Genomic DNA, 27,971 nt, shown 5'->3' on the forward strand with positions numbered 1-27,971 from the left:
GCCTCTCAGCCAATCAGAATCAAGGAAAAGATGTCAGATCTAACAACTTGTCGGATGAAAATATTGATGAAACGCTCCTATTGATTACACTCATCCCATGACTGCGCGCCGTGTTGCTTACGCGCGCTTTTCCCGCTTCCTCCACGATTCAAATTTGGCGTTTTCTGATCGGGAAAATAGGCATGAAAGTTTGAACATGTTCAAAATTTTTAACCAATCACGCCGATCTGAATAAAATGCCCGTTGTTACCCCGTCTTCAACACAACGTTGATATTACGCTGCGGCTGCTCCCGATTTGGCGATTTCCTATCCCGCCCTCTGTCGATCTAATTAATGATCGGGATGGATCGGGGTTTCACATCGTGGTAGTGGAATGGTCCCTTATCATCACTTTTTTATTACTAATATTTTGCCAGTGTTGGTTGCAAAAATAGTTGTAACTTATAAAATCAAGCACAACTTGATCATGAATTTAATCAGAAACTTGTAGGTCTTTGGGAGTACGTATTTCAGGGCCCCGTCTTACAAGGAGTTATGATTGATCCAATAAATCTCAAGTATTATCTAAAACCATCAAGGTCATAATTTTTTCTTCAGGAAATGTGCTAAATATCCTTTGAAAACAAAGAGAAGCATACAGAATTGTCAAGAAAAAACAGTGAACGCCTGTCCATACATCATTTCTAGGAAATATTTTGAACATATATTTTAGATGTTAACATTGCTGGCTTTCCATAGTTGCGATTGATCGGATCAATTCATAGAGATATATACTAAAAACTGGTGATCTATCTCTATGGATCAATCGCAACTTTTTGTTGGCCCCAGATAAGCGTTTGATTTTTAAGAGGTTGTATACGCGACTCTTGTACAGAAAAAACCCTGCAAAATCTCCGATTTGTCGGCTTGTATTGACGCGAAATCTCCGATTGTCGGCATGTATTGACGCGAGTGTATCTTATTGTTACGTCACATTACAGCCACTGCACTCATCATGATGCAAAGAGAGTTAGGCTTGCGCACGCGCACTACAGGCGCTGCTGCAGCGTCTTGTCTGAGTCGTGACGTAATAATACGGTACGTACGCACGAAGTGTGTAGAATAATGCGCATGCGCAAGAACTTCATTTCCACAGCTACAGCTACAAAACAGAGATGTATGATTACAATAATAAGAACACAAAAAACGATAAGAAAACAATGTATAATTTCCCATGAGAGTCGCAGAAAAGTAAATCAGGATTGTACCCAATGAATTTGAAGTTTTAAAGGAACAGAGTTTGAAAGACATCTTAAATGGCAAGCGCAACCGTAGTCTGTCCTTTGGCCGAGCCAAACCGTACAACCTTCTTAAATACAAGAGAACGGTAAGACGATCATTATGATATCGTACTGTATTGAATGGTGGTGGTGGTGATGATGATGATGATGACGATGATGATGATGGTGATGATGATGGTGGTGATGATGATGGTGATGATGGTGGTGATGATGATGATGGTGATGGTGATGATGGTGGTGATGATGATGATGGTGACGATGATGGTGATGATGATATGATGGTGATGATGATATGATGATGATGATGATGATGATGATGATGATGATGGTGATTGATGGTGGTGATGATGGTGGTGGGGATGATGATGATTATGATTATCATAGTGCCGATGATTATCATGACTATGAAAATGATGTCAGTGATGATAACGAAGATGATGGGGAAATTTTTAACAATGATGATGTGCATGGTGTTGGTGATTATTATAATGATGGCTAATACTAATAATAATGGGGATGATGATGGTGACAAAGATGAAAAATAGATTATGTCATTAATAATCATAAGGAGAGGGTGATACTGATGATGATGATACTAATGATGAGGAGGAGGACATTGATGATGATGATGAGGAGGAGGAGGAGGATTATGATTATACCATGGGCGGAAATCCCAGGGGGGCGCGACCCCTACCAAAAATAGTAGGGGGGGCAAAATATAAAATGCAAATGTCCCCCTACTATTTTTGGTCTTTGATGATGGAGAAAAAAAAACATTCACAATCGAAATAATACATGTATTTTCGATTGAATTACCATACATTTTGTGTGAAATGTGATTTTTTTTTTTTTTTTTTTTTTTTTTTTTGGGGGGGGGGGGGGGGGTTAGAACATGGCCCTACATTTTATTTTTATTTTTGCTTGTCAAATTTTCCAGCCCCTGGCCCCCCTACCTTTGGGGACAGATTTCCGCCCATGAAGATTACAATGATGATGTTGATGACGATGATGATGATGATGATGATGATGATGACGATTATAACTAATTAAATCACAAACTGTAAAATAAATGTAAACACGGCTTCTCTAATGTTTGCAGAGTAATTGGTGAACCGGGTGCAGAATGGGACCCCGAGTTGACGAACTACCAGACGGATTTTACCGCCAAAGCCATCGTACTACGTCACAAGCGGCCAACGTCAAGCAACAGGAAAAATAAGCCACACCCTAAACATGTTGCACATCTTCGAAGGTTGACAAATGAGGTACATTAAGTTGACACAAGTATCCCATCCCTTTTCCATTTCAAATAGCCTATAGGCGTATATATTTTTTAGTTTATGCAATTAATGCTGTAAACTTAAATTCAATTCAAGATACGGTACGTCTTTATTCCAGACACAGCTGCATAAGCAGAGGTCAATATAAACAAATATCACAGTATACATCAAGAAAGACATACAGAGATAAAACTAGATTAAACAAAGAACAGATAATTATGTATAGAAAGTACAGAACAAGATATAAGATAATCACACTAAAATGATACAAGAAATAATTTGTCAAGTCTATGTAGTCTATGTGTGTCTCTCTAATTGTACTTATTTACTTATTTATTAACTTATTCATTTACTTATTTTTCATTATTTATTTAATCATTTATCTATTTATTCATTCATATCATCATCACCATCGTCATCATCATCATTAACATCATCATCATCATCAACATCATCATCACCACTATCATCATCATAACCATCCGATCATCATCCATTATCATCATCATCATCGTCGTCGTCATCATCACCATCGTCATCGTCATCATCATCATCATCATTGTCAAATACTTTCCTGTGGGGAATGGGCGTGAGGGCCGGTGGGCGTACATAATTTATGTTTAAAATGAATCATAATAGAGGTTTACATGTATCCCTTATAACTGAAATTCGGTTATGCCTCAAACACATGAGAAGGAGAATACTTTTCAGTTGAAGAAAGAAACCCCACCCCCCCGGCCCATTCTCCCCCCCCCCCTCCTTCTCACCAATTCACATCACTTACCGTATCGCCTTCCTGGTCGTTCTCCAGCCCGTCTGCACTGTCAAGACGATCATCAACCAGGTCGACCTTACGACGTCGAGATCATGCTGGATGCAGTCGTTGATGAAAGCCCAGTTTAAACTCCCGCCTACCACGCCCGACCGGACCACGAGGTTTGGGTGTAACAAGAACAAGCACCTCGCCGCCTCAGGCATCGGTGAGCATTCCTTGAATAACCTCCTTTTAATGAACCTGACTTGAGATCACTATAACTTATGGCGGCAATAACTGGCTGGCTTCACAAGAATAAAAAAGCACTTTCAATGGGTTATGTAATGAGTCAGTTGCGTACGTTGCTATGTTAATTCACAGGGGCCCGGGGAAACGCGGGGGGGGGGGGGGGCTGGGTGGGCTTCACCCCCACACTCTTGTCAAAAACCGTGTATAAAAACGTAAAAAATACCATCTGATTATAATTTTTGCATGGTCAGCCACCCTTGGCTCAGCCCCCCCCCCCCCTTCAAAACCATTCCGCGGCCCCTGACACATACACATTATCTTTTGTTTTTTTGTCGTTATACTTGAAGTCCCCGTTAGAAATTCGCATAGAAAACAACATCCAACCAAAATTAATGACTTTTCCCAGAAGTCAGAACCTAGTTAGCAGTGACGAAATATTTTTTAACATGCTAGTAATAAATAAACCTCAACATTTGGAGTCCACTTGGTTTACATGTACATTAACCTTGTTGATTATGTTTGTCAAGCTGTCAGATTTTAAACAACGTTTGCTGAAAGGTATGCATAAACTTTGAATATGGTAGCTCGGAAGCACTTTTATTGTATGAACTTATACTAATGGGAAGATACCGATTATTGTTTATGGCGCAGTCGCATTTCCTCTATACCATGTGTACGGGGGCCGTATTTACGGCGAGTCGAAAACAACAGTTTTATCATTTTTTGTACCAGATATATAGGTGCTTGATAATAAACAAAACGGCTGTTTTCGACTCGCCGTACGGCCGCCGTAGGGGAAATGTGACTGCAGCATAATACCTTGGTCACATTTCCCCTACGGCGGCCGGACGGCGAGTCGAAAATAGCCTATTTTAACATGTTTTGAACCAGCTACATAATACAAAAATGATTAGAACGGCTGTTATCGACTCGCCGTACAGCCGCCGTAGGGGAAATGTGACTGAGGTACATGTATAAGCTATATACCGAAATGGTGTCATTTCACTGGCCGCCAAAGCAACTTCGTGATTGAATTATTGTGATCTTTACTGAATAAACATGCTGAACAAGATCTTCTTCATCTTCATATACTCGAAATCCTTTAACCAATGTGTTGGCATCCCACCTCGAAAGGCTTAAAGCCCCCTCACACCTGACCGAATGTAGGCGGACGAAGGGTGACGAATGGAAAGCGAAGGATAAATATGACAGGCAAAGGATATCGATTTTTTTTTGGTTCACCTCTTTGAGAAAATTGCGGCCGAAGGCGAGCGAAGGGTTGATATAACCCAATAAGACGAACGAACAGTGAGCAATGGTTTGATATGGCGTGCGATTACAAACGCAGACGAGGGAATAGGTCGGGAAATCTTGTTCTTTGTGTCATCGTGTTGCTTCGTTACGGGTTCTTTCGAGATCGGTCCACTTTGGCAAAAGCGCGAAGAGGGACTAAAACGGCACGACAAAAACACACGAACGATAAACGAACGATTACCGCAGACTTGATATGCGAATTCAAACAGATGACCAACGATTTTTCGATTCGTCGGGAAATTTTAAACATGTTCAAAATTCCCGAGCGAATTTGAATAATCGCAGCTGTTAGTTCAGAAGATGTACGAACCCTTACACGAAGGGTAAATGATTTACTGTCAGTTACCATTGAAAACGATATTTTTTAAATGCCTTTCGCCAGCCATCGCAAGGCATATTTCAGGCAATTCGGTTAGGTGTGAGGGGGCCTTAACCCCGAGGTAGAAAATCAACCAGATATTATTGTATGAAAATCATTGAAAACTGTGATATTAGGTAATGGTCACTGCAAAAAAAATGCCTAATCTAAATGTACAAAAAAAAAAGCTCAGCACAATCATTGAAATAAATTTAGTATAACTTTGAACCTATTTTCCATCGTATCGCAGTGCCAACCCACGCAAAGAGCTCAGACAAGAAAGAGGAGCCCCTTCTACCAGCATGTGCAAAGGTATGGTCAATTTTCTTGGTTTAAATTCTTTAGATATTAATCCCTTTTCCCATTTTGAATTTTGATACTACTTTCGAAAGAACTAGAAAAGTAGGTTTTGTAATAAAGAAATATATATGACAGATCTTCGTGACTTTCACAATGACCGAGTTGCATTAATCGAATTGCGTTGTGCGATAGTTAACATTTTTGCTAGTGGTGACAAATGTTTGATTATCAGATAAAATGCTTGTTTTTCTTTATCATGCATCATAATCATCATTATCATCATCATCACCACCACAACCACCACCACTATCACCATCATCATCATAAATAATTATCATCACCATCACCACCACCGTCATTATCATCATCATCATTATCATCATCACCACCACCACCACCACCACCATCATCATCATCATCATCATTATCATCATCTCCATCACTACCGCCACCACCACCATCATCATCATCATCACCACCACCACCATCATCATCATCCTCATCACCAACACTACCACCACCACCACCATCATCATCGCTATTCTTCTTTACATTCTAATCTTCATTTACTTCCCTGTAAATGATAATTATTTTCTGTAATCAAATTTTCTCTAATCATTGGAATCTAGAAAACCACTATGATGACGACTTCGACTCCGTTTCAGTATGTCCCAAGAAAACGGAAAATAATCCCTAAAATCCTAGGTAAGTTCAGAGATCACAAATTCATTCTATTTCTCTCATTCTTTTTATCCTCCCTTTTTCGTCTTCCTCCTCTTATCCTTTTCCCCATCAATTGTTTTTCCTCCTTCCTCCTCAATACTTAATGCCATTTTTATACTCCTCCTCCTCCAGCATCTTTCTCCCCCCCCCCCTCCAATCTCCTTCTTCTTATCCTCCTCCTCTACTTCCATGTCGTTGTTGTCATTCCTCGCATTACCAGTGTAGGATCATAATAAAATATACTCGATCAATATGAGCACTTCGCAACGCGCCGTGGATAGTAAACTTCACTTTTATCATGTCAACAAGCCCTAATCCTGACTTATCTGTATGATAAATGCGGCATACTGTGCTACAGTATTATGTCTAATTAAACAAATTGTTAAATTTGAAAATATAAGTTGCATATTGTTTCGTTCTTATACTTGTTTTGGCTAATCTTTTCTGTATTGAAAGATGAGAGTATTGGTATTCTTCATCAACCCTTACCCGACAAAATACCGCTCGGGAAGCCACGCCGATGGAAAACTTCGAAGAGACTGGTCGAGAGCGCGCCAGCTACGACGCTTCAGGTACGAAATGGTTAAGCGATTTTATAGAAAGAACATTATCATCGCTGAGTTGAGTGAATTTTCACGATAATATCCTAAAGGCCTTTAATTTCTTAAATTACTCATAGATAATGCATCACAGTGATTCATTGGCCTTTGAGGAATATAAGTGCAGGGGGCGGGGTACCAGAATAACACCTGTGCATTATTTGTCTATGCAGGTGCCATAGCTGAGTTGTTCCTTTGCCTTATGTTATTCATCATTTTAACATTTTGAATATATTTTCACAGGTCTCCAATTTCGATGGTGGAGCGCCTCCAGACTACTCCAAGTCCATCACGGGACGCAAGCTATGCTGGTATCCGGCAATAGAGGGCGGCATCCTAAAAATACCCGGATACATGAGACATTTCTAGACATACAACCTAGTGGCGTATTTAGGCTCGGGTGCAAGGGACGCCCACCCCCCACCCCTTATATTTCGAGAATCACCCATTGAACATTCACATTAATATAGACAAATCTAAGGGGAAAAAGTGTCATTTGCAACCCCTCTATTTTCAAATTTCCTCTTTACAGTTAAAACCCCCTTAATTTCAAAATCCTTGATCTGCCTCTAGTACAAGCATAAAAATAACATGAAGGAACACGATTCCTAGAGCTCACTATCTTCTAGAGGTAGCAGGGGCATTGCAGAGTTTTGGGAATTTAAGGTACAAGGTTTGAAGAATGAAATCTCTTGATTGCAGATTTTGGATCTGTTTTATAGACCAAACACGGGACAATGTATATTGAAGGAGATATCCCTTCAATATGTACATATATCAGCAGTTGATTTAGGTTTAATCAATCTTACACCTCAGTTAATTATGGGGACCTAATACATGCATTAATCATGATTTGATATATTTTGCTAGTCAGAGAAAAGAGAATTATTAGTTGTAAAAAAGGTGATGACGAATTCGTCTACAAAGATGAAAGCCATAATTCACTAAGAAAATCTGTAAGGTTTTAACACATTCTTTTGGGGTCAGTGAATGTAAGAGCTAGTATATTATATATTCATTGAAACCATAAAGTTCTGTTATCAGATTATCGCCTTGAATTTTACTCACTACGAGGCTATGTGTAGCTACAAAAAAAAAAACAGCTTGACTGCCATGTTATTTTCTGTTATAAAAGAACCATTTTATTAATTTTCTCTCCTTTCAACGGTTCTTAACAGAAAAACCAGAGAAATAAAGATTATTCCAATCATGAATAATACAATTTAGAACATATTCTCATACTTGGTCTCCTCCTTTCCCCCAACAAATATCAGGGTCCTGTTTCACAAAACTTGTTATCAATAACAAATGCTAAAAAATCAATAACAAATTTGTTCTCCACCAATCAAATTGGTGGATTTTGGTAGCTTATAACAGTACCTTGTAACTTAACAGTGATAAGAAGTTTCATGACACAGGATCCTGAATTTACATACACATATGTATCTCCATCATATTTCATAACATACAATCATTTATCTCAAGGCAACCCATATTGCTTGAGAACAATTAGAATGGTATAAGTGTCTTCATATAGAAAAAATAAAATAAATGAAAAATGAAAAAGCATCACAGTAAAATGTCTGTGTACATATATTTGGAAAGTTCTTTAAAGAAAAGGATTAACATTTCTTTCTCTACTCTTTCTATCTTTCTGCTTATGATCGGTAACAAAGTAATCTTCATACGATCAAAGCTTTTAATTCAGCTCGATTCAAGAAATCGATCTAAAAACAAGATGGCAGCGAGTAACATACCAACAATGCTTCTAGTTGTCATTCAAGGCTTTCAATATGTCTCCTCTTGGTCTTTGGTCGTATCAAATTTAGAATCAAAGTTCAAATCACATATGGAAAGCCAAAGGACAAAAATAATACAATTTATTTGCAACCCATAAATCAGTACTGTTTAACAGGAAAATTATTCAAGAATCGGGGTTACAAGACGTCTCCATGAAATATTTTATTTTCAAGAATCCTGTGTTGTCAAAGAAATTATTATTTTTTAAATAAAGACTAATGAGCAAGTAGAATATATTGATCAGTCAAGAGTTTTAACAAGCATGACACATACTCTTGGAGTACATACATGCACAACACATGGAGAAATATACAAAAAAAAAACATGGCCCCGTCTTACAAAGAGTTACGATTGATCCAATCAATCGTAACTCTATGGAAACCCATCAATGTCATAATTTTTTCTATAGGATGTTTGCACAATGTCCTTTGTAAACAAAGAGAAGCACAGTGAATATTCAAGAAAACAATGAATGCATGAATAATACATCATAGTTAGAAAATATTTTGAACGTTTGCAGGCCGTCCATAGTTACAATTGATCGGATCAATCGTAACTCTTTGTAAGATGGGGCCCAGAAGGGATAATATTCACATACAATTGCATATAGTTGAATCAATGATATGCACAACCCAGTTTCACAAGATACTGCGAGAAAGACCATTCAAAGAATTTTGTTTTTTTCATTACCAAGAGGAGCATCAAGTTTTGGTCATATTTCAATATTTTCATTCAATTTCATTTTGTAATTTGCATCGTCATCTCACAAAAATGAGATATTAGGAAATAACTTTTGCTGAGATGCGGTCTCAATTAGGTTCAATATTAGTTAGTCCAAGTAAGCCAGTTAGGTGAAGAATTTAGATATATAACTTCTTCATCAGTAAGAGAGCAAGAATACAACTACAGTTAAGCAGATTGGAAACAAATATTTTTTTTATGAAGCAAGCTATAAGTAAAGAAGCAAGAGCAAAATACCAATGAATGTGTAAATTCAAATGTTACGATTTCCTAAGATTTAGATGATGATCCCCACATTTATAATTCAATTGATATTTTTTGGTAGGGGGGGGGGTGGTAATGAAGATAAAATAACCATACAAAATAATTCACATTTCCAAGTAGTACTTCAGTAATTTTATCATTTATCCCCCCAAATAAATATTTTGGTTTTCTTTCAAGTGTGAAAATGGCAATATTAAAGGGAAATCCATCCTTGGTCATAAAATTTTGTGGGAAAGAGGAGAAAAATAGTTAAAAGAAAATGGTGAAAGTTTGATATTGAAAATGCAACTTTTTTATTTAACTTTTAGCTCTTTATGCGCCTTGAGCACTCTGCAGAGTGGATTTGGCGCTTTATTAGTCACATTATTATTATTATTTATTATTAATAAGAAGGTTCAGGCAGTTTCAAAATTGATATCCCTAAGACTATGTAAATTTCAAATTGGCAACTTTGTAACTAAATAATGACATCTTTCCTATAGAAGACCATGTGCTTAATTATCAGACATTTCTGGTTTTCTCCTAAGTACTTATTCCCCTTAGGCAGTTATCAAAATATATAATTTGAAGTCAAGTTTTTTTAAAATGACATTTCATGACATCACCAATGTGGTCAATTTGAAGTAACCATTGGTATAGTGATTACCAATCATAACTTTCTTATTGTTTGTCTGATGTTCAAACTTTCACCTACATGTATCAACTTGTCCAATTTTTCTTTTTCCTCTAACTAAAAAACAACATTTTATTTGGGTTGGAGCCCCCTTTGAGAAATATTATTTAGCAATGAACCACTCACAATATTAATGAACTCTAAAAAAGTTTAGCATAATCCATACATGTACATATATTCCAGTGGTAATACAGAAGCTGTGGTACACAATGTTTCATGCAGATATGGCCCTCAGGAAGTTAGGTTATCAAGTACTTTTTACATTAATTTTGGAGAGCATTCATTTCTCACTCTTGCGGGGGGGGGGGGGGGGACTCAAAAGGTTGGAATTTGCATTTGATAGATCAATTGAATTACTGTATGGCAAAATGGATTCACACTCTCTATTGCAGGAAGCAGACAGGCAATCAATTATTGGAAGTTTGCGATTGATTGAGGACTTATGATCAATTTGAGCCCTGTAGGTCACTATTATATGGTTCCTCATCAGGAGGGATAAACCAGACAAACCATGAAATAAGAAAACCATCTCATCAAAATTATCATCACATTCAACATTTGCGGATTAGAAAATGGCCCTTGTGACTAGGTTAAAGGTGTAGGTTTCCTAGGATTTGAGAGGGCGCTGTTGGACTTTTTTCAGCATAATTTTCATGGTGCTGTCAATTATCAGCTAGTTGCCTAGCACACATTCACAGTACACATAAGCTGCGATGCTTTTGGCTACATCGGTGCTGGCCAAAACATCTGGTGACGTCACTTCACGCAGCAGCAGCAGGAGACAGAGCCAACCTGCCACTGCTGCCAGGAGTCTTCAAACAGCAGCCAAAGCATGTTTACGCAAACTGAGAATCATCAAGAGTTCGGGCATTCAGAGCACGGCGTCTGCGTAAGCGTTGTATAAGTTTGGTGTCAATGGGCAGCTGGCACCAGCACGTAAATATGTCCAACAGCTCCCTCTTGAATCCCGAGAACGATTACCTTTCAGTGAAAACCCTCAAGCAAACACATTTCTTGTATGCCGCCAACATGGCATCAAATCCCTCATCGTAGTTTATATCCACTTTGGTCTACCTCTCATATACATAGTCTGATTCCACATCGGCTAGACCCACTTGGTCTACTATCAATTTGGTCTTATTGATGTGAGGTCTTTAGTCTAAGACCCAGCTGGGCTAATTTCTACTTTGTCTTTATAAAATATTTTCCCTCTCCAAATGAAAATGTGGTTCACAAACATGTTCATCTACATGAACTATAAAATGGTGTTACACCTAGTAGACATAAGACAAAATGGTTATAGCCTCAATAGGCTAAGACTGTTCGCGATCCGAATTTGGAACAAATAGCATTTTGCTCATTTTCTGAAAACGTGAATGAAACATATAATTTTATTTGAGGTTAAAATTAATTGAAAGAATACTAATATAACCATTTTAAAAGATTGCAAGCCTTTATTTTGGAGTAAAGGCCCAATTAGTTTCAAATCGTAGCCAATCGTACGACTGCTATGACGTCATTACGACTAGATATTAAATTCGCTTTTATTCTAATAAGGATGAGAGCATAGTCACAGATTTGAACATAGCAATTTGTACGATAATTTAGAACATTACACAGTAAGATATTCCATGTCTCAATATTAGCATCAAATTCTACTTCATTTTATTCTGAAATCGGGTCGCAGACCAATCGTAAGGTGTGCGGTCGCCTTAAATGGCAGTCAGACCAAATGGTTAGTACACATACTGGTTGTAGACGAACTAGGATTAGGCCATTTGGGATGAATAAGCCAGTGGATGGGTCAGTACAATCCCTCTGAAAGTATGCATCCCATTATGACCAAAATCAGAAATCTTTGGTATGTGAAATAATAATAATATACACAGAGCTGCCAACCTCTGTTGACCAAAAAACATACTGATCCATAATTAAAATCATATTTTGAAGGAAAAAAACATATTTTGGTACAAAAATTGATAAATTACACATAAGAAGCATGCCCATCAAATTGAACATAAAACATATTTTGCAATAAAAATTCATATTTTGTCACTTTTGATTATGAAAAAACATACTAATATCGTTAAAACATATTAGTTGGCAGCTTTGTATATAGCATTTTGGAGGTGCTGATTAATCAGTTGCTTATTCGGGGTTCCCACAGAAATTTGAAAACAGAATTCCATGACTAAATTGCTGCTTTCCATGACTTCCTGTGACGTCCCCGGAGTTATGTAGAATTTGAGATGACGCGCAACTGGGAAACGTGGAAATCATGAACACCAATTATGATAGCAGACTATGATCACAGAGTATGAGTGTTGCGAGACAACGACAAACTGGAAAGCTGCCATAGCCAAGAAGTAAATGCAATTCCACGACTTTTCCCTGACTTTCCATGAACACAAATTTTTCCAGGATTTTCCATTACTGTGGGAACCCTGTTATTCAATGGCGCACCATGTATAAGCGCTGCTTTAGCTCTAGTTTCTACAGGTGCTTGGTGCATTCAAGGAATAAATCCTACCTGGGGGCCATTTCATAAAGCTGTTCGTAAGTTAAGAGCGACTTTAAGAGCGACTGGTGAACCTCTCTTACGCGCTAAACCATCGCCAATGGTGTACCATTTACCAAAAGAAATGATCACCAGTCGTTCTTAAAGTTGCTCTTATCTTACGAACAGCTTTATGAAACACCCACCTGTGTTGAATGCAGCACAATGCAGACCAATTACCTGCCGAAGGAAATTACGCTGTGGCTGGGATTCGAACACATGACTCTCTGTTTCAAAGTCCAGAGACGAATCCAATTTCATGCTACTATACTTACAAGATATAAGAGGATTGGGGCTTATAAATCTACCATTTTGCTGAGAACCTTGACAATTTGTCACAAGGGCCAATCATTATCAACACACTGGATTAAATCAATAGACAAATTCCTATATTATAATGGTGGATTGCGGTCTCTCATGGTCTTAGAGCCGAGGGCGGCACGATGCCAAACTTCGTGGTGACGTTGCTCTGTGCCTGCGCTGCTACGCTGAGAGAGAAGAGGTGCGCCATCTCCATTTCCGTTCTCGTTAGTTCTATCGCTTGGTTGAAGTACTCCTGTGCAGCTGCCATGTTACCCCTGGATGGACGAGTAGAACGAGAGAATATAAAAGATGAGTGAGAGATGGAGATTGAGGGATCAAGAAGTTCTTAATTGACCTAACCACAGGTTCACTTTGGATGGATAAAACGAGAGAAGAGAAAGATTTGGAAAACCTGAAGGACTGAAGTAACCTTATTAAACACCCATTCACCCTTAAAGGGCAAGTCCACCCCATCAAAAAGTTGATTTGAATAAAAATCTAAGAGTCCAACAAGCATAACACTGAAAATTTCATCAAAATCGGATGTAAAATAAGAAAGTTATGACATTTTAAAATTTCGCTGAATTTCATAAAACAGTTATATGCACATCCTGGTCGGTATGCAAATGAGGAGACTGATGACGTCACCCACTCACTATTTCTTTTGTATTTTATTATCCGAAATATTCTCATTTTCCCCTCATTGTCAAGTGAAACAACGATTGTTTTCTCCCTGAACATGTGGAATTAGCATTGTTTAACACTATATGGTTCTGTTAGGTTGGTCCTTACTGTCAAATCTTAAACTAATGAAATATTGTATAATTTAAAAAATAAAAAATAAAAGAAATAGTGAGTGATGGACATCATCGACCGACTCATCTGCATATCACTGTTTTGTGAAAAATAAGGGAAACTTTGAAATGCCACAACTTTCTTATTCTACATCCTTTTTTGATGAAATTTTCAGCGTTCTGCTAGTTGATTTTACTCTATTTATTCAAATCAACATTTTTCTGGGGTGGAATTGACCTTTAATGAAAGGACAGAACAAAAGAATATAAAAAGAGAATTGAGAGACGAAGATTGGGAAATTCAGAAGGCCTGAATCTAACAACCTGTTCAAACAAACAATTAAAAGAGTAATTTGAGCGCCAAACGAGCTGATAAATCGAACCTCAACTGTTGGATATTTATGTCACAATTTTCCATGGTTAAACCACAACTTTAGGCTGGAGTTTAAAGGGGAATGAAACCCTTGGAACAAGAAGGCTTTTGTCAAAACAGAAAAATCAAAGAATAAGAACAAAGAAATTTTGAGAAAAATTTGACAAATAATGGGAAAGTTATGAGCATTTGAATATTGCAATCACTAATGCTATGGAGATCCTCATATTGGCAATGCGACAAGGATGTGTGATGTCACATGTGAACAACTTTCCCTTTGATGGACTATAAAATACCCCCAAAATGTCTCTTTTTGCTTTTTCTTATGGTGATACAAACTCATTATCCATGATGTATTTTTTGAAAATCTGTATTACATGCCCTCCTATAGAAAGAACACATGATCTAATGACAGATGTGATAAAAGAGGCAGTTTAAGTAAAATATATACTTAAGTAATGGGGAGAGTTGTTCACAAGTGACATCACACATCTTTGTCGCATTGCCAATGTGAGGATCTCCATAGCATTACTGATTGGAATATTCAAATGCTCATAACTTTCTTATTATTTGTCCGATTTTTCTCAAACTTTTGTTGATCTGTTTCTTTGATTTTTCTGTTTTCACACAAGCTATCTTGTTCCAAAGGTTTCATTTTCCTTAAAATTAAACCTGGCTTCAGGATATGGGTCTCTGTGTGTAAGACAACGAGAGACAGATAGATACAAAGGGACAAAAACATAAAAAAGAGTGAAATAAAGAAGTAGAAGTATTTATCTCCATATCAAAAAGCATATATACAATAAATGTACAGTGGATTGCCCAGCTTGACTTCAGCATGACTGGCACAGTAATGCTGGTTTCTGTGGGGTCCAAGAAGAAATAAAGAATTGGAGGGTATTACAAAGTGGAAAGCAAATTTTCAACTTCAAGGACTAACATAACTTACCTTTGAACTTCAATTGTACCAAGTGTTTCATATGCAAAGTCACATCTGCTATCTATCTCCAGTGCTTTCTGTATCATTCTAATTGCTTGTTCTGGATCCTTTTTCCATGCTAGATATAAGAGACTGAAAACAGAAATATATATGGGGCTACAGCATTTAATATTCCTTTCCAGTCAAATACATGGTCTACATGAAATTAATGATTTCAGATCAATTCAATAACATATTCAATCTTTTTGTTCTGGAACCTTTTTCCATGCTAGATATAAGAGACTGAAAACAGAAATATATATGGGGCTACAGCATTTAATAGTCCATTCCAGTCAAATACATGGTCTACATGATTTTGGAGTTGGTTTCAGTATATAGACATAAAGAATATATTCTTGTGAAAGCAAATTCCTGAAATTTGTAAAAGAAAAAATGTCCCCTTATCTAAGTGTATGCAAAAACATTTGAAGTATATTCAATTATGTGATTTCTTGCAAACATCATTGTAATTACATACCACCATTTTACTTTGTTCTGTTGAAAATGAAGTAAAAACAATCTGAAAAAAATTTGAAATGATTTGCAGAAAGTGATGAAATGATAGGTAATGTAATGTTATGTAATATTTTGCAATTCCCAGCTAGAACCTTTATCATACTATCAAACGAATATAATTTCAAAATTTTGAGCATATTGTGTTCACTACGGGCCAGAACGGTATCTCTGTCTAGTTTCATTAAAGATTTTGAAAGGCATTCTTACCCGCGGTGGACGTATGCTGTAGGGTTATCTGGTTCTAAAGCTACTGCTTTGAGGAAGTTTTCATCGGCTTGTTGGAACTGCCCTTGGTCATTCAAAGACTGTGGATAAACACAATAAAGATAAAAATATACGATGCTAGAAGATGGGCTTGTTATATAAGGTAGGCAATTAGTCAAATCTCCTCCACTTTAGGCAGTTGTCATTGGCTTATTGAAACTACCTCTGGCCATTAAGACACAACTTGATAAACACAGTCAAGGATAATTAATATACATTTTTATGAGATTACATGCACTGGGCAAGAAGAGTGGTATATAGTTGTTAAAAAAAAATCAAATTTGGTGCCAGACTAGATATTTATAATGGCAAAAATAATATCTTCCTCTCTGTTTCTCTTTCCATTATTTTTTTAACAGAACTTGATGAGATCAAGAGGGGCAATAAAAGAACTTGCATAGATACAAATAAAGATCCGCACTCGTCTCTCATATTTACAGGTTGTAGGAAGTTATGAGACTCTTCAATATATCCCTTGTCAGGGATGTAGTCAAGGCAGATACTTCCCCCGAGTCACGAGACCGCTGGAGAAAACCTTCTCGCATAGACTTTGCACATGTGACTCGGCTAGAGGCAAAGGCCAGAGCCAGCAAAATGTGACCTTGACTACATCCCTGCCCTATGTATATACCCCCCTCTGTAGGCAAGAAGTAGAAGTAGAAAAGACTGTTGCCTTACCTGTGCATAGAGAGCGTAGGCCTCGGCGCACTGGCTAAACTTCTTACAGCATTCTTCAAGGGCCTTGACGGCAGCCTGCATCTGCATTGGACTCTGGACCATGACGGAGAGGCGGTAGTTGGCGTAGCAGTGCTGGGCGTGGGCCAGGGCAAAGTCAGGGCTCAGTGAACTGCACTTCTGGAAGTCCTCTACGGCTTTGTCGACTCGTTCTAAGAGGAGCAAGAGCTGTGTTGGGAGATGGAGGAGAAGAGAACATGTCAAAGGGTTTTCCTTCTTGTTGTTCCCATTGCTATTATCCTCGCCATCACCATTACAAGAGCAAATTTGCCGTCATCATCATCACCAACATCAACATTTGCTCCACCACAATCACAACCACCACCACCGCCACCACTATCATCACCACCACCACTATCATCATCACCACCACCACCACCACCACCATCATCACCTTCATTATTACGACCATCGTCACTATTACCATCACAGAAGTCACCATCACCACCATCATCTCCATTATCATCACCACCACCATCATCATCATCATCACTATCATCATCATCGTCATTACCATCACCATCATTATCAAGATTATTATCTTCATCATCCTCCTACTACTCAAACCAAACTCACCAACATGAGCATCATAGTCATCATCATCTTCCTCCACCTCTTTATTATCATCACTATCATCATCTCCTTCTTTCTCCTTACTATCACCAAATTCATCATTACAATCACCGTCATCATTATCACCGCCACCTTCATCATCACTACCATCACCACTTTTGAACCAACGTATCAGTATTTTTTTAAGGCCACTCACCTGGCCTCTATGATGGTAGACATCTGCATTGTCTGGATCTATGGTAGCCGCTTGCCCAAAGTCGGTCATGGCTTCCATCTGCTGGCCCTCCTGCATGTGCATGCTTCCACGCTTGATCAATGCATTCGCTTTCAACTGCAAACAGAAGAAAATTGAATACAACACATTTCATAATAATTAAAGCGCCTATTACAACCAAGCATGAGTGTTTCATGAAGCTGTTTGTGAAGTAACGCACAACTTTACGCACGACTAAAACATGTATGGCAAGTTCCCCCAAGTCTGCGCAGTCCCCCTTGTCTGCGCACTCGCGTATCTGCGCGATTCTATTAAAAGAAGATATGCAACGAACACAGACTTAACACATGCAATACATAGACAGGTATTCATAAAAAAATTTGACTCAAATTAATGGGAAAATAATGAATTTAGGGCAATTCATGTGACAGCCTCAAAATGCAGCCTTTCTCATAAAAATCCCCGAATCATGTGCAAAGTGAATGGGTGCGCAGACACGGGGTACCATTTTTTTTTCAATCTGAAAATGACTGCCCAAGGTTTTTTCAAGAAAATCCTATATTTTCTTTCATTTTTTTAATGAGAAATTTGGTACACTTACTCTTAATAATATAAGGAACATTATTAACTGAAAGGTTTTCTGAAATAAGAAGAAATTCATGTTAAATCTTAACTCAAATTGTTAGGTGCGCAGACTTGGGGCCCACCATCATACATGTTATTAGGTGATAAGACACTTACAGGGAGATATCATTTAACATAACAAAGGTCACCAGTCGTGCAAAAGGTCTTTTGTCTAATGAACAGCATTATGAAACACTGCCCTTCTTTACAAACCCAACTGTGCAGAAGGACCACCTTCTATGAATACATGTGGTCTGCCTGATGAATGCTCTCTGGGACGGGGTATGGCAAACCTAGATCATCTGTTGCCTTTTTACGTAGATAGCTAATATTTCTGACAAAATTAATTCTTCCCTTTAAGTGGTTACCATGGTTACATAAATGCATCATTATTCTTTCATTTAATATCTATTCGTTGTGGATAAGCTTGTTTCTTCTTGGAGGGCCCACACCTTGTGTATAATATCAACTGAAAACATTTTACATATTGTTTTCACAATGAATAGAATTAAATAAAATCTCTCGATGTACCTTTTTATCTGCTTCTGGTAATGTGATGACTTTATCCAAATCAGGCCTGGCTAACGTCCCCTGGCCTTTGAGAAGATAAAATGTCGCCCTCATCAGCAGAGCCTCTGGTAGCTTTGAACCTTCGCTGTCGATCTCCTCCGTGCAGGCGTCAATGATGGTCTCGTAGTTACCCTCTTTGAAGCAGTGCTTGGCCTTGGCGTAGCCAGCACTGGAGGGAAAGAGAGACAGAGAGAGAAAGAGGATTAGTACTATAATCAGTTTAAAGCTAAATGGAAGTAGTTGCAGCAATAATTTCATGAGTCATGAGATGATGAATGAGATCATGAGTCTTTGAATCAAGATTGTCACCATGTCATGGGATATCTAGATCTTGTTTACTTACATTTATCTAACATGAAATCATGAAATATAAGCTATTCAACTACCACACTTAATATTACCAACAAAGATAAACACATGTGGGACAATGTATTATCATTGCTTGGAAAAAGAGCTCACATTAGGCTGAAATGCCATGCTTGTTTTGTCAATTTCTCAGCAATTACATATTTTCCACCAGAATCTTTTAGCAGCTATTTTTTTTACTTACACATATTCATGTACCCCTTGAGTGTGATTTCATTGGATTCTGTTTTAACTCATTTCCAGATTTTTACCAGGGCCCGTCTTATAAAGAGTTGCGATTAATCCGATCAGTCGCAACTATGGAAAGCCAGCAAAGTCAACATACAAAATACATGATTGTTCAAAAAAATTTCTAGATATGAATGTATATCCATAAACACATTGATTTCTTGACAATTTGGTGTTTTTGCCTTTGTTTACAAAGGACAATTTGCAAATTTCCTTTAGAAAAATTATGACATTGTTGGATTTCCATGGTTACAATTGATTGGATCAATCGTAACTCTTTGTAAGACAAGGCCCAGGACTTGTATTTCTGTTTAAGCTGTAAAGATATTGGGCCGTATGCATAAAAACAAGCAATTGCTTGTGCTAGCCTTTTGCTTGAATCGGTATGCACACAAACAAGCAATTGCTTATAAGCAAAAGCTTTTGCTTACAAGCACAAACAATTGCTTACTACTCGTAAGCAAATGCTTACCAAACAAGCAATTGCTTAAAACCGTATGCATAAAACAAACCTTTTACTTGTCTTGATAAGCAATTGCTTGCGTTTTTTCAAGCTCCTCCGGACCAGCTTGAGCTCTTGCTTACTCATGGCATTCTCGTTTAAGGATTAAATTTTCATACCGTTTCAAGCTCCATATTCCAGAGGTTATGTTGTGATTTCATATCTAATCAAATTCCTGTTATTTTAGACTTTTTACGGCAATTTTTGTCCATCGATCTACACAGAAACCCCCCTGATGCTCTGCGCTGTTTTCCCCCTATTTGCGTAATAAAACATACTGCTGCCAGGTCGGGCACGAAGCGTCGTTGTCCTACAGTGCGATGTTCGCACAACCGTAACGATCCTTTGTCCAACACATAAGCAATTGCTTAGGCAGTGCAAGCAAAAAGTTTCAGCACAAGCAAAAGCTTTGCATACGAATTTAAGCAATTGCTTGAACTTGCCCTTTTGCTTGACCAGCTCTTGCTTTTGCTTATAAAAGCATTTGCTTATAAGCAATTGCTTGTCTTTATGCATACGGCCCAATGTCTTGGAATTGCAGAAGAAAATCTACCACTCTTGCCAATTTGTGATTCATGAGCACTGAAATAACATAGCAATGATCCGATTACTAATGATACACTAACACTAACAGATCCTATAGCAATTACAGATTATCATCACCCCAATAATTGATTTCGTACACTCAAGACCACAAAGTATCTCCACTCCCTGGGGAGTAAGAGCATAATTACCTACCTGAGTCATCTGGAGAGCAGTAATCTTCTTCACTTGTATTTGATTGTTTATTATACACTAACAAGAATTCCTATAGCACTTACAGATTATCATCACCACAATCATTGGATTCATTCACTCAAGACCACAACAATGTATGCACTTTCTCCACTCCCTGGGGAGTAAGTTAATTACCTTGCGAAGTCATCCGGAAAGCAGTAATCTTCTTCACTTGTATTTGATTATTTATTATACACTAATATTGGTTCCTACAGCACATCACCCCAAACATTGGATAAGGATTCATCAACTCAAGACCACAGACAATGTCCTTTCTCCACTCCCTGGGGAGTAAGTTAATTACCTTGCGAAGTCATCCGGAAAGCAGTAATCTTCTTCACTTGTATTTGATTATCAACAACAGTTTCATAAACACTTACAGATTATCATCACCCGGATCATTGGTTTCACTCACTCAAGCCCTCAAACAATGTATGCACTATATCCACTCCCTGGGGGAGTGAGTTAACTATCTTGAGAAGTCATCCGGAAAGCAGTAATCTTCTTCACTTGTATTTGATTATCAACAACAGTTCCATAAGCGCTAACAGATTATCATCACCTGGATCATTGGTTTCACTCACTCAAGCCCTCAAACAATGTACGCATTATCTCCACTCCCTGGGGAGTCGGCAAAAACATTATTACCTTGCAAAGTCATCCGGAGAGCAGTAATCTTCATCACTTGTATTTGAGATGCCGTCATTTGAGAATGACGAGAAGTAGGACCTGATGAACTGACCGGACGGTAAGCTGGGTACTCTCTCCTAAAATGGGATATATCAAAAAGAAAATTAATCACTTCCAACACAGTTAACTTCAAACATGAAAAAAAAAAAAATTCTAACAGGAGTTGGTTCCCACTCACCATCCTCCTTACATGAACACATTCAAACATAAAATAAATCTTGAAATTCTCTCCTAACTTTACATATAAAATTTAATCTTGACCTAAATCTTGAACACAATCACACATTTTGAATTTTTCATTCAAATACTTGTAAACAATAAAAAAAATATATAATTAGATTTCAACTTTAGCAGACGGTAATCGAAAGGGATGAGAATCTTATTCAGCACTCTACAAAAAACACCAGTCATACATGTGTATATCTATACATACAATTGAGCCTAGAATCTGTGAGCCTTGCCTTAAAGAAATAATCCCTTTTGCAGCTCATACTAGACGATCTGTTTTTTATTTTGGACCACTCTTTCGGAACTCATTACCTAATTTTGTTAAATTATCAAAATCTTTAAATCAATTATAATAAACGTGCATGTCTCCAAAACAAAACACTTCTAAACACGACTTTCCATTTATTGTAATGATTTGTTTTCACCCCCCTCCTTCTTTCTCTTAGACTTATTTGTAATTATGTTATGATTATGATTGTATTGTTATTGTTTATTTTACATGTATTAATATGATTTATTCTTACTTTGGGGCCAATTCATACAAGCAGTTGTGCTTTCTTTGACCCCTCCACGTGTAATATATCTCTTAATGTCAATGATATATGCATATTGTTAACTGCTTTTTTTTTTGGAAATAAATTTGAATTTGAAGCTAAACTGGGATGGGTGCATGTGTAGTCAACGGATGACAGTGACGTTGGAGGTTATATACAATAGAAAGTGGAGGGTGCAAGTACAAAAATGGCCAATCGGTTTATAATAACCTAAGTCCAGCAGGTGGCTGCAAACTTCTGATAACTGGGAAGGCAGCCGCCTTGAAAGTAGTGAGGGAAGGTGTGTTCATGTTGCACATTACTTATGAATAGCTTTATGAAACACAATCCGGGAGAGATTCCTTGAACATTACAGTTGAACATACCGTGTATTTCTCAGCTGCTTTCTCTTTGCCGATCTCCTTGAGCATCTTGTCGGCCAGTATCATGCCTTGCTGATGTGAGAATCCTTCTAAGAGACATACTGCAGTCGCATCTATAGAGGGCGACAAAAAATAAATTAATGAAAGTGGAAATGATTTGATTTCTCTTTGCCAATCTCTTTGAGCATCTTATTCAGCGAGTATCATGCCTTGCTGATGTGAGAATCCTTCTAAGAGACATTCTGCAGTAGCATCTATAGAGGGCGACAAACAACAAATTAATGAAAGTGGAATGGACTTCTTTCATAACTGTATATCAGGTATAAATTGGAATGTTATGTACCAGTATATATTGAATTCAATAAGAGATTTAAAAAAAAAAAGCATGTTCAAGTCACATCTTCAGCTTCTTGATTTGTAATTATAGACATCTTAAAATCACAATTTTCTTTTTCTTTCACATACCAAATTATGATCTCTTCAATGTTTTTATTTCTTTAATTTTCTTCTCCTGTTTATTCAATTCATTTCTTGACCCCATTTCATAGAACTCATTCGATGCCTCCACCCTTTACCAAAAATGTTCTCAGCCAATCCAATAGCATGACTTCAGGAGCATATAATAGTAGTTGTAACTTGTCATTGATAGCAAGCAATGGTGAAACCACAGTATACATGTATCCACAGATCTTTAATTGAGTTACTCGGGGGGGGGGGGGGGGTCACAAAGAGTTAAGTTTGACTTCGAGTCGCACTTAAATTTCCGGTTGCATGCTGTATAAAACGCATCACCGCATTGGGGACGCGTGCTATTGCGCATTAATCAATAAAACTGCGTGTTACAAATCATGCGTGCATCAGTACTAAGCATGAATTCAAGACTTTTAAGTCATACTTAATTTTTGTGAAACACCCAACAGGGTTTCACAAAACAAAGTTCAAAGCTCTTAAAATCAAATTGTAGAAATGACCCTACCTTCCAAACATTTCATTCTCTCATTCATCATCTCAAAGGCCTTTGCTCGGCGGAAGAGGGCCTTCACGTATCTACTATTCAGCTCAAGCGCATTGTTACAATCCGCCACTACCTGGGCATGGTTTTTCTAAAGAAGCAAATCAAAAAAGAAAAAGGAGTCAATTTCTACTTAAAAGACAGAATTCATGGTACATGTAGTACAAGAAGCTTGACAAGAAATACTGGGAAGATGATTGTCAAAAAATATCTAAAAATATAGTACAAGGACTTCATATTAAAGCATATATGTGGCCATAGGGTAATCTAGTTTAATTATCTTTCACTACAGTTTAACCCTAATTCTCCCGGGGGGGGGGGGGGGGGGGGGGGGGGGGGATAATGGCCCCCCCCTCGACAATTTTTGCGATATATCTGCTGCGCAAATTTTGAGAGCAAATTTGTGACGCCCGGGTACGCGGTTACGACATTACGCAACATTATGTACATGTAAGTGCATGTCAGACCCCAAATTGCTCATAAACGTGATTTCATGTACAAATCCAATGCAGATTGTGTATCAGCCAAAATTCATAAATGTATCATTATTTCTACTTTTACTGATTAAACTTAATTAATTTTGCCTTGTTTATGATCAGAATTAAGTCTGGAACGATTTCCATCGAAAAAACAATATAAAAACAAAGAAATACATAAGAAATTAAAAAACCAATAAAATACATAAGAAATCGGTCTTGGTACCAGAATTTTTTTCATTCACAATTGTTAGGAATGCTATAAAGAATATTTTCACCAAAAAATAGCATTCTAGGAGCTTTATTTAGTGAATCAGAGCAAAAAGTATGATTTCATGAATAAATTAGCATAATTAATTCATATAAAATAAAAATATATGAATTCAGTGAAATTTACCACTGCAACTGCGTAGATTACGTCATTCTCTACCGTCATGCAAAGTTTTGTTGTGATCGCGCAATCCGCGGCTGAGATCTTAAGGGGGGGCCATAATGGCCCCCCGCCCCGGGAATGACAAAAATCAAAATACCCCGGGAGATTTAGGGTTAAAGAGAAATTCCAGTAGTTGCAGTAAACACTGATTTCATGAAAAAGTCTGTTAAACCAGGCTTAATTGTCAGTATATCATCGAGGATCTAGATCTGGTACAGTTACATAAACTGAACTTTGTGAAATCTTGAATTCTACGCTGAAAAATGTTCAGACTGAACTTCCCCAACACAGATAAGCGCACCTGGGACAGTGTATAATTATTGCTTTGAGCGTCGGGCCCGACGCTCTACCCGAATCCTGTGCTTATTTGCTGATTTCTCAGCAATTACACAATTTCTTCCAGAATCCTTTGGCACATGCGTTTTATTTATACAAACAGACACTTTCGTGGTCATTTCAGTGGATTCTGTACGAACTCATTTTGATATCGTTACCAAAACTGGCATTTACCTTTAAATGAAGACAAATGATTTAACATATTAGGGACTTTAGTTTAGCTGCAATCTGTGAATTGCCAAACTTTAGAGTAGTGGGACAAAGTGTTTTATTGGTCTTTTTACCATTGACACCACTGTATTCTTACCATCTGTTCATGGTCAGCAACCTGTTTCTCGTAATATATTGAGAGATCTTTGGCATTATCCTTTGGGCTAATATAACATTTTGAAATGTATTGTTCAGAGAGGGAAAGGGGGACAAAGGTTTTTTTTTCTTTCTTTTTTTTACCATTGTTGTTCTTAACATTAGCTCATGAGCAGCAGCCTTATTCTAAATATTCTGATTAAATGTTGAGACATAATTGCCATTGTCCTTTGGGCCAGTAGAATATTTTGAGACTTACAATTTGAAGAGAGGGGGGATTCTATATTCATTTTTTAGCCATTAACAGTAACACTACCATCTTACCATCTGTTCGTTGGCAGCAGCCTTATTCTGGTAGAACGTTGAGAGATCTTTGACGTTGTCCTTTGGGCATATCTCGATGGCTTGGGAGTAGAGCTTGATGGCTTGCTCATAGTGTCCTGCCTTGAAGTACTTGTTGCCCCGGAGCTTGGCTGCTTGGGCTTGCTCTTCAGGGGTCTGGTGCATGGTGAGAAGATCGAATCAACATTTATCATCGTATTCATTTTATCATGACTTTACTGCTGTTAAGATAGTGTTAAAAAAATAAGCACTAGTAGAATTACACACACAAGGTACTTATGGAACAGTTCTAACATGTCCAAGGCATAGGGACCATCTCCAAGGTGACAAGCAGTGAATGAGCACTTTTGGACTGGTACGAGATGACGTCATTTTTTGGCGTTCCATATGCCTCAGGTCCTCAAACACTATCAGAATCGAGAACCTCGCCACATCCATTTTGCGGTTCTCCTAAATCATAGACGACGTGCACGTGAGTGACGTCATTTTAACCGCTCAAGCCCAGCATGAAGATCAACCTTTCCCTTTTAAAACACATTTTGCAGTGACTTTTCACAAAATTAATGTAAGTTGTACGATGCATTCTGTTTATCATATTTGAAATTGCTTTCTGATCTCCAAAATATACATCGATATATATCCTAACTCGCGTAAAAAGGAATCAAAGCAAGTGAAAGGGCACATGTGCACAAGTTGCACCTTCGCATCACCCGACCGGGTCGCCAGGCGATGGTGCGCCAGATCTTCCGGGTCGGGCAGCGTGTCATGACCCGCTGGTTATCACGCTGTTTCATGTGGACGTACGTACACGTACAAGTCGAGTGAAATCTAAAGTATTCGCATCTGTAGTGAACAAGGGCAGACGACGACGTCGACTCGAACGATCAGATGACTGCTACGTCGTTCACGTTCACTGCTCCTAAAACTTGCCAATAATTTTGCTTTACAAATTTGAATAGCATTTCTGTCCATAAGAGAAAAGCTCTCAACTACATGTAAGTAATGTACAGCCCTATGTGAAAATATGCTATACAAAAGACTGAATGCATAGCAGTTTTTCACAAATGTGGAGCAAATTGTGATGCGATACCAGGAAAATTATTCCCTGAACAAGTGTGTATATTACTCAATACCCGAGCAATATTATGTGTCTTATATTGTTTAAAAGAGAGTGAATCATGTTGGTCCATACTTGTGTGGTCGTAAGTGCCTAAGAGTAAGACCACAGGGTATGGGTACGCGCACGTCCCTAAATGGGGAGATCGCGAACGGACGGCTGTGCGTTCGCAAGGGGCCTTGCCTGCGTGGAAGCCATCTTGATCACTTGAGAGTCAACCGGTGCGAGACGAGGACGTCTGTGTTTAGAGCCATCTACACAAATCAACCTTTGCTTCGCCCTTTCACCCTTCGAGTTTCAACTATACATCACACCTGCAACCATCTACAGCAAATACTTCACACCAACAACATCCTACAAGTAAGTTTGGGCCTGCTTTTTAGTTCGATATTCATTTCACCGTTGTCTCACACCAACTTTTGTCTGGTGATTATCTCTAAAGTTCCCTTTTAACCGCACTTTCCACCCTTTTTCCCTCACAGGATTTATATATTATTAATATCCCTAATTTTACCACACTTGATAAACCATTGTCATATCAAAACTGATAAGGCATGAGCTGTGGACTGGTGGCACAATGTAATTTGTCTCTCTAAAAGTTAGTTCCTGAAGAAAAAAAAAATTGTAGAAACGTCAGAATTTTTGTGGTTTTGCAAAAGCCCCGCCCCTGCCACGGGCCCGAGAAATAGTTTTCCAGGCAGTAGTCTCGTATATTCTGCACTGTGCAATTGAAACAAGGGCCAGCCATGACTAGGACAGAGAGAGTAGGAGAGTAACCTCCAAATCCAATCACCAATGCCATGCCATGGCAATGCCCATGTTAACCGGTTAAGCTCCGCGGACGGAGGCTGAGCCGGCAATGCAGGCTCGCCGGGCGTGCCGCCGAGCCCAAACCCTGTCTTTCGCCTAATCATTGTCTTTCCACGCACTACTCACCTGTGTGTGTTCCACGCTGCTGTTCTTTCCCGCATCCCCTTCGCCATTGGCTTTGGTATTTCCAGAAGTTCCTGCAGTACCTGACTTAGTATCCGAGCTTTCCTCTGGACTCCCACTTCGAGTAAGATAGTAGGCTCCAAATGCAAGTCCTGCCACTGCTATTGGGGCTCCGACTGCTATCGCAATTTGCCATTTTGTCCATCCAACATCGCTCCCTGGCCTGCTACTCGCTGCCATCTTGGATTACGAAGTGAAACGCCATAAGTTGTGCGGTACGAACTATTCCCGCACGTGCGTGATCATTGCGGCGTTTATTTTGCATTATCATAATGCATAATGATACGGAAAAAGCTACAAAGAATATTCCCTACATAAGAGATAGATTCCTTAACTGAGTGTGGTGTGATGAAGTTGCTCGGAGTCGGAGACATGCAGTCTCCCGGGGCAGTCTCAGAATTTTTAGCATTT

The 27,971-nt window shown here is 38.3% G+C and overlaps 2 protein-coding genes across 4 annotated transcripts; one reads left to right on the plus strand and one right to left on the minus strand.

Moving 5' to 3' along the window:
• The first annotated feature begins 1,296 nt into the window (after positions 1 to 1,296).
• Positions 1,297 to 7,421, plus strand: LOC129266714 (uncharacterized). Its single transcript, XM_064103769.1, has 7 exons — positions 1,297 to 1,367; positions 2,381 to 2,546; positions 3,373 to 3,541; positions 5,487 to 5,548; positions 6,166 to 6,241; positions 6,716 to 6,831; positions 7,102 to 7,421. The coding sequence occupies exons 1-7, from the start codon at positions 1,297 to 1,299 to the stop codon at positions 7,225 to 7,227; spliced, it is 786 nt and encodes a 261-aa protein (XP_063959839.1). The 3' UTR covers positions 7,228 to 7,421.
• Positions 7,422 to 7,974: 553 nt separating this feature from the next.
• LOC129266229 (mitochondrial import receptor subunit TOM70-like) lies at positions 7,975 to 27,775 on the minus strand. Of its 3 annotated transcripts, XR_010294456.1 has the most exons (12): positions 27,504 to 27,774; positions 25,433 to 25,606; positions 23,522 to 23,648; positions 22,549 to 22,658; positions 21,360 to 21,478; positions 18,800 to 19,007; positions 17,627 to 17,761; positions 16,801 to 17,025; positions 16,066 to 16,163; positions 15,313 to 15,435; positions 13,040 to 13,471; positions 7,975 to 12,866 (listed from the first exon to the last, which is right to left on the minus strand). XR_010294456.1 is itself a non-coding variant. In XM_064103766.1 (11 exons), exons 1-11 carry the CDS (start codon positions 27,738 to 27,740, stop codon positions 13,309 to 13,311), a joined length of 1,719 nt encoding a protein of 572 aa, XP_063959836.1. In that variant the 5' UTR covers positions 27,741 to 27,774; the 3' UTR covers positions 7,975 to 13,308. The 3 variants fall into 3 exon arrangements, 2 of the variants coding, with proteins under 2 accessions (XP_063959836.1, XP_063959837.1); XM_064103766.1 differs by having other exon boundaries at positions 7,975 to 13,471; XM_064103767.1 differs by lacking the exons at positions 7,975 to 12,866; positions 13,040 to 13,471; positions 15,313 to 15,435 and adding an exon at positions 15,525 to 15,585 and having other exon boundaries at positions 27,504 to 27,775.
• Positions 27,776 to 27,971: the final 196 nt, after the last annotated feature.

Source organism: Lytechinus pictus, chromosome 8, assembly GCF_037042905.1.
Source record: "Lytechinus pictus isolate F3 Inbred chromosome 8, Lp3.0, whole genome shotgun sequence".
Taxonomy (NCBI): domain Eukaryota; kingdom Metazoa; phylum Echinodermata; class Echinoidea; order Temnopleuroida; family Toxopneustidae; genus Lytechinus; species Lytechinus pictus.